The sequence below is a fragment of the Leuciscus leuciscus genome (assembly GCF_965113295.1).
Source record: "Leuciscus leuciscus genome assembly, chromosome: 12".
Classification (NCBI taxonomy): domain Eukaryota; kingdom Metazoa; phylum Chordata; class Actinopteri; order Cypriniformes; family Leuciscidae; genus Leuciscus; species Leuciscus leuciscus.
In genome coordinates this window covers 32,945,496-32,953,543 of record NC_138736.1, presented here as the reverse complement: position 1 = coordinate 32,953,543, position 8,048 = coordinate 32,945,496, and the positions used below count along the sequence as shown (strand labels likewise).

The window sequence follows — 8,048 nt, the reverse complement described above, 5'->3', positions numbered from 1 at the left end:
ACCGAGGTTACGTTAGTAACCGATTACGTTTCTTTACATTCCTTCAAGTGGTGGACCACAACAGTAAGACAATTACCACCACACCACATAGGTAAAATGAAAAATTGAACATTACAAACAAAACACAAATACAAACAAGCATAAGGCCCAGTGCTTAGAATCAACCATTTAATTATGATCAAGAAACACTGGCAGTTCAACCAAAACTAACATAAACAGAGGTGTAAGTGGAAAGAATATCAGATATTATCCTCTGCCACCACAGCCCCAAAACAAATGTAAACAGCAAAGCAACAAAATACCTTCACATTTCAACTCTCACCACTTGCTGTTGTCTCTCTCAAACTAAATAAGCTAAAACTAAATAAGCTATGTATTAATATTAATAAAAAAAAAATATATATATATATATATATATATATATATATATATATATATATATATATATATACATCCTCACCATGACCATCAGCATTGGCGTGTTCCACCTTTTTAGGTGACAGCTTACAAAAGAAATCTTTCAGCGTTCGTTTCATCTTCTGTCTTATGGAGCCGATCACACCAAACGCGTTTTTCAGGTTCGATCACACATAACGCGTTTTTTATTTTGCTAGGCAACCACTGAAACCGCTGTCCAGTCAGTCAAGTAAACGTCAAATCAGCCTTTTAAATTTCGCGCGGTAGTCAGCTCCCTGTCACGTGACAACGGAGCGCAGTGAAAGTGATTGACAGCTAATATTAACCAATCTAAAATCTGCTTTAAAGTTTTTTTTGTTGTTGTTGTTTTTTTAAATCTGCTTTAAAGTTAAGAACGTAAGGATGAAGTTTGATTGGTTATGTAACGTTGGATAGAAATGATGGTCCGCCGCCATCGTGTATCAGCGGGCGCACATATGTACACACTGTGCAGTAATTTGCGAACGTTTTGTAGAGAAATGAAAACAGGTCGTAACACAACCATTATTTGCACACGCACAAATGCTCCCAAATATATTTTTTAGGTCGCACAGATTAAATTTCAGGAGCATATGCGACCAAAATGGTCGCAATTTCCATGTTTCTTGTAATGTTAGCCATAGTTATTTATCTCTTTCCTTGATTTTGGCGTCTGCGTTTCAAAGCCATTTTCCGCGGTGACGTTTTTGGTGGAGCTGTTCGTTTAATAGTCGACTCGGAAGAAAGCGAACGTTTTGACAATAAACTCCATCAACACAATAGTATGTGGAGTTAAACTGGTCCAGCAATAGCAGTGACATAAATGAAAATGATTGACTTGATTTGACCAGCAGCAGCTGATTGGATAGCCAATTCACATCGACCAAATCGCCTGCTTGTTTAAAAAAGAAAATTTTCTTATGGGCCAATTAGGGTCTTTTTTTGTTCCCGCTTAAGTAAATTAAAAATGTAAAAAAATTGTCTGGCCAATCTGAGGCCCCTGCACACGTGGGGCCCCTAGGCTGCAGCCTACAAGCCTATGTATTAATCCGCGCCTGTATAATAATACATTTTTTATTTGAAAGCGCTTTTCTGAGTACTCAAAGACACTTTACAGCAGGAACAACCTCAAATATTTTTTTTTTTAAAAAGCACTGAAAAACACACTGGACTAAGCTAAACATTAAAGTCGGCATGAAACGGAAGTTGAGATTGTCATTTTTTCCTTGTTGTGACGTATATCCGAGTGAAACGGCTTCTGAAATTAGAAAAAAAAATGTAGGGCGGGGCTTGATTTCGTCCTTCGGGAATTGATTGGATCGTTGGAGGTTGGGCGTTGCAAACAAAATGGAGGCAGATTTGAATGCCAGTTTACATTCAGTTGTGTAGGATTTTTCTCCACCGGACTCCCCACCGTTACCCTCCCATGAAGGATTTTTTCTTGAGGAGCCCGGCGACGAGAACGAGGACGAGCAGCTAAATTTGCAGGCAGGAATCAGCCCATATTTATATGAGCCTCCTGCGAACCAAGATGAGTCAAGTCAAGTTATCAGTCAAGTTCACCATCGAGAGCATCTCGACGTGTCCGATAAGTAAATAACTAGATTTAGATAAGATAGATAGCCTACCATTCGGACACTTCGAGATGCTCTCGAGGGTGAACTTGACTGATAACTTGACTTGACTCAAAACGAGACAGACACCGATAGCCGCACCCTCATCGGCTCTGGCCGCACCCTTTCGCCATGGCACGTGACCGAAAGAGAAGAGAGGTCGTTTCGAGGGGGGAGGGAAGGGTAATGTATTTGATTAAAGATTATAAGGGTAAATGAATTTTTTAAAAATAATGAAGTGCACAGATAAATCATTTATAATAAACACTACAATATTACATATAAAAAGAAGATTTGTCAAATTTGATTTCATGCCGACTTTAAAAGCAATTTTAAAAAGGTGAGTTTTTGTCAGTGATTTGAATGTTGGAAGGTCAGTGCAGTCACAGATTTGTTTGGGGAGAGAGTTCCAGAGGGAGGGGGCAGTAACCGAGAATGCTCTGTCACCCCAGGTTTGGTGCTTGGTCCTGGGAGGTAGAGTCAGGAGGTTGGCATCAGATGAGCGGAGGCTACGAGATGGGTTGTGGCGGTGGAGCAGGTCATTGAGGTAGGAAGGGGCCTGGTTATGGAGGGCTTTGTGTGTGAGGAGAAGGATTTTTAATTGAATTCGTTGTGGGACTGGGAGCCAGTGGAGGTTCCTGAGGACAGGGGTGATGTGGTCACGGGTGCGGGTGTGGGTGAGCGGACGAGTAGCAGAGTTCTGGTTGTATTGGAGTTTATTTAAGGTTTTGGATGTTGTGCCGTACAGGATGCTATACCAGTTGTCGATTCTGGAGGTGATGAAGGCGTGGATGAGGGTTTCTGCAGCAGAGAAAGAGAGTGATGGACGGAGTCGGGCGATGTTTTTGAGGTGAAAAAAGGCAGTTCTGGTGATTTGTTTTATGTGGTGCTCAAAGGAGAGGTTATTGTCAAAGATGACTCAGAGGTTGCGACTGTGAAGGGATGGAGACAGGGTGAAGGTGTCAACAGTGAGGGAGAAACTGTGAATGGTTTTAGTGATGGGTTTGGGACCGATGATGATCATGTCTGTTTTTTCACAGTTGAGTTGAAGGAAATTGGTGTGCATCCAGGATTTAATGTCAGTGAGGCAGTTGGAGATAGTGGAGTGGGTGGCAGAGGTGATGGATTTGGTGGAGATGTAGAGTTGAACATCATCGGCATAGCAGTGAAAGTTGAGACCATGGTGGCGAATGACATTGCCAAGGGGAAGCAGGTATAGTATGAAGAGGAGAGGACCAAGCACGTAGTTGCAGTTATATACACTCACCTAAAGGATTATTAGGAACACCATACTAATACTGTGTTTGACCCCCTTTCACCTTCAGAACTGCCTTAATTCTACGTGGCATTGATTCAACAAGGTGCTGAAAGCATTCTTTAGAAATGTTGGCCCATATTGATTGGATAGCATCTTGCAGTTGATGGAGATTTGTGGGATGCACATCCAGGGCACGAAGCTCCCGTTCCACCACATCCCAAAGATGCTCTATTGGGTTGAGATCTGGTGGCTGTGGGGGGCATTTTAGTACAGTGAACTCATTGTCATGTTCAAGAAACCAATTTGAAATGATTCGAGCTTTGTGACATGGTGCATTATCCTGCTGGAAGTAGCCATCAGAGGATGGGTACATGGTGGTCATAAAGGGATGGACATGGTCAGAAACAATGCTCAGGTAGGCCGTGGCATTTAAATGATGCCCAATTGGCACTAAGGGGCCTAAAGTGTGCCAAGAAAACACACCATTACACCACCACCACCAGCCTGCAGAGTGGTAACAAGGCATGATGGATCCATGTTCTCATTCTGTTTACGCCAAATTCTGACTCTACCATCTGAATGTCTCAACAGAAATCGAGACTCATCAGACCAGGCAACATTTTTCCAGTCTTCAACTGTCCAATTTTGGTGAGCTCGTGCAAATTGTAGCCTCTTTTTCCTATTTGTAGTGGAGATGAGTGGTACCCGGTGGGGTCTTCTGCTGTTGTAGCCCATCCGCCTCAAACCATGCTACGCTCAAAATTGCTTAAATCACCTTTCTTTCCCATTCTGACATTCAGTTTGGCGTTCAGAAGATTGTCTTGACCAGGACCACACCCCTAAATGCATTGAAGCAACTGCCATGTGATTGGTTGATTAGATAATTGCATTAATGATAAATTGAACAGGTGTTCCAAATAATCCTTTAGGTGAGTGTATATATGTGTATGTGTGTGTTAATCATTTTAAATACAATTGTCTCTGTATAGTAACTAAATATTATGGATATTTAGTTACTGTTTTAGGTGAATATTTAGAACTGTTCTAATTTACAAACAGGACCAGACAACATGAGCATCTCAAATTTCAAAACCATATCTATATCATACACCACTTTCCTTATAAAAAAAAATCAACCACAAAAGAACTGCACAAAAACCAAGCATTGTGTTAGGTCTTTAATTTTTTCAATAATCTCTTGTTTAGAAATATTGCACATGGTCAACATGCCTGTTGATGAGTTTACACTCACCTTTCTCATTCTAAAACTCCTTCTCCAAAGTAACGACAGTTTATTGGATACACAATCATAAGGTGTACACGCATACATGTGCAGGTATGTGTGTGTGTGTGTGCAAGCATTTGTCTGTTGCTGGGGGAGGGAAAGAAAGGGCAGATAAGTCAAGTTAAGAATTGAGTTGGTCAGTAGCCAGCATATGCTAACAGTCTTTTGATGTAGTGCCACTGCTTTTCTGGCAGGGAAAATATGAATAGCATTTGCTTGGGAGTAAGTTGGATTTGTTAAGGTGCATGTAATGTACGCACATACGCTCGCACACACACAGACATCTGTATATCATGGGACATATAGAAATATATAGGTATATTTATACATTTATATTGTCACACATTCAAGTGAAGACTGAGTAGCATTTTTATGCTCATCACTCCTTCTCTTTCAGCAAAACCAGACGCAAGAAAGTGCTAGGTTACATTTTTTTTCTTTTTTTTTTCAGATTTTAGTTTGTTCAGTTTGGATTTCTCTCTCGATACTCGCTTCTAAATTCAGAATTTTTTTTCCCACTCTCTTTTCAACATATATATCATTTTATTACAGCTTGTACAGTGAAAATCTATGGCACTAACAGGTCACTCGTCTACTTCAAAAAAATTCCCACCCACGTCCTATTGCACCAATGAAAGAAGAGGCAGAGTAAGAAAGAGGAGATCCTGAGAAATGCCGCCCCAGCGCTGGTCTCGGGTCAGCTTTCCCTTGCGTAATCCTGAATCGAAGTCCTCGCAGGCTACAAAGCTTGCTCTGACTCCAGACCAGTGCTTAAAGTGGCGCTTTCCATCAACACTTCAGTTAAAAGTCTTAAGGAGATGAAAAAATAAGGGCTTTCCTTACGGGGTATGCGGAAAGGGAGAATCGAACGCAATGGAACAAAGTCGTCTGTTAGTTTTTAAATATCTAAAAACAAATACTTTCCTGATTTAAATCATGGTCTAGGACCATATATTGTGCAAACACCTGATTGAAATATATAAAAAAGAAAGAAAGAAACGAGGAAAAGTACACAGAGAGAGCCTCGTGCCCACCCTCTGCCCCCCTCCCCAGCCATCACGGTTATATATATATGTATATATATATACAGTGTACGGGGAAAAGCCTAAGTCGGCGGCCAGAGAAGAGGAGCTTCAGCTAAGAGGCTAAAACACAGTCTTTTTTTTTGTTTTCAACGTAATTGCTCCAACACTTAGATAGCTGGATTAGTCCATGCTGAAAATATTACTATAGTAAGAAGAAGAGAGGCGCAAGCTAATACAAAAAAAGATATCAGTCAGTTCCACCGTTACGACACAACAACAAAACGACAAAGCATATCTACACGTTGATTCAAAGAGGGGTAGTGTCTCTCTATTCACTTTCGTCTTCTTTTGTATGATTCTTCCGAGGTTAGGACAATGTTTTCCTCTCTCGCTGTGAGTGTGCTGTGTTGTTGTTGTTGTTGTTATGCGATTGTGGTGGTCGCTGTAGCCTCTGTTTTCTGCTCCGCTGGTCTACGTGATTACGAGTCTTGAGTTTGTTGCTTCTGGGACAAAAAAAAAAAAACCTGTTGTGAATTTACAGCCCGTGCTGAAGAACAGTAACAGCCGATGCATGTACCCCGCCACGGGGTGTAACATTTGCATGAAGACCTTTTTCCTCCCCGGCTATTGCTTTCCTCGGTATCTCGGTCTCTAAAAACGAAAGTGCAAGCGCATTTGTCCCCCGCCAACCACCCCCCACCCCATCCCCGTTTTGAATTGAAAGTTATCGGTACCTCAGTCTAATTTCTCTTCTAAAACATTCAGTCCATTCGATAAAAATCTGTGCTAGCCCCATGCGGGGTCTTTACTGAGCATGTGCAGACAGGCTGGTTTGGTGCTGCCTGTGGTGCAGCATTGAAGGGCTCTAAAATTCTGACAGAAAGTGATGCCCGCCCTAATGCAGAGGTGGACCAATGACTGCCCCCGACACCAGTGGCATATGCAAATGAGTGCGACCACATGCGCTATTTGTAATAGTTCCTTGTGCAAGTCATTAATGTGTGAAAGTGATATTGTTATGTAATTGCATAACGTGTGTGAACATGTGCGTGTTTGCGTGTGTAACTGTGCAGAACAACAGAACATCAACGAAGTGAACGCAATGGCAACGAAATAAGTTCGATTAGAAATGAAGCAAAATCCACATAAGTGCTGTACTGTCAGCGGAAATGGTTTTACACATTTCTACAATCCATCCCTACATTCATCTTTCATCCTTCCGTTCTCAGTCGTTCTTCATCTCGATTCCTGCGGATCGCCCGCGTCTTTCTTTGGCTCTTCCGTGGCCCTGCTCCTCTCCTCTGGCTCGGAATTCTCCCTGGGCGCTGGATTGGATGGTCCAGATGTAGAGGCGAAGTCAGAGCCGGCGAGAGCCACGCCTCCCACAATTTCAGAACTGCCGGCGGTCTGCATGATCTTCTGCCTTACCTCGCGAATCTTCAGCTGCAGGCACAGCTTGTTGGGAAACGTGTCAGAGTAGCGAGCTTGGAAGGCAGCTGTGGCTTGCGCTGTAACAGAAAAATGAAATATGCATGCTAAGTTCCACCTTCCCAGTGATGGCTGAGGAATTATTTCAGTTGTTGTACTGTTAGCATAAAAAAATTTAAAAAAGAATAGCATTTACTGCTGCATTTGATACAACAAATCAGATATCTGAGAAATAGTATATATATTTTTTTTTTTATATATAAGTAATAGTCAAAACTGAAATGTAAATCATTTGTTCATAACATTACAATTATAAATGGACACAATCATTTTTATTGAGTGGTTATTTTTCTACAAAGTACACTACTGTTCAAAAGTTTGTGATTTTTTTTATGCTTTTGAAAGAAGTCTCTTATGCTCACAAAGGCAACATTTATTTGATAAAAAAAATATAGTAAAAACCAGGGCTGGGCATTGACACAAATTCCTCTTTTCAATTACGATTTACAAGTTTGCGATTCGATCCTGATTCATTGTGGCCTATCAGGTACAGTACATAGCAAATTTCCTCAAGGAAAAAATATCACTCAACTAATGGTGTAAACTATACAGGGAACCCCAGTTGGTACATTACTATATTAAAATTAACAGATTTTTATGCTACTTACATTTAAATTACATATAAAGAAGGTTTAATAATGATATTGTATAATAGGCCTAAATTTATGATGAATATGCAATATAGTGCATGCATTTAGCAAAATACTCCACTCTAAAGTACATTATTTCTAGCTGACTAATGCGTTTATGGACACTGAATGGCTTTTCTGAGTTAAATATAACATTACGTGACAATTATTTACAAGCTCTTTTATTGACGTCTTTCCGCGGTTGAAACACTGATTGAGAGATTACATGAGACATGAGACATGATACGGATTTTGGTAAGCTGTACTGTATCTCTCAACATACCTTCTGATGTTCATTCATGTTTATTATACTGG

At 40.8% G+C, this 8,048-nt stretch overlaps 1 protein-coding gene across 1 annotated transcript in view; it reads right to left on the bottom strand.

Moving 5' to 3' along the window:
* Positions 1–4,469: 4,469 nt before the first annotated feature.
* cica (capicua transcriptional repressor a) overlaps positions 4,470–8,048 on the bottom strand; it is a 29,797-nt gene continuing 26,218 nt past the window's right edge. The window contains exon 20 of the mRNA XM_082186159.1: positions 4,470–7,124. Coding sequence (XP_082042285.1) covers positions 6,853–7,124 — 272 coding nt within the window. The 3' untranslated portion in view covers positions 4,470–6,852. The remainder of the gene's footprint in view (positions 7,125–8,048) is intronic.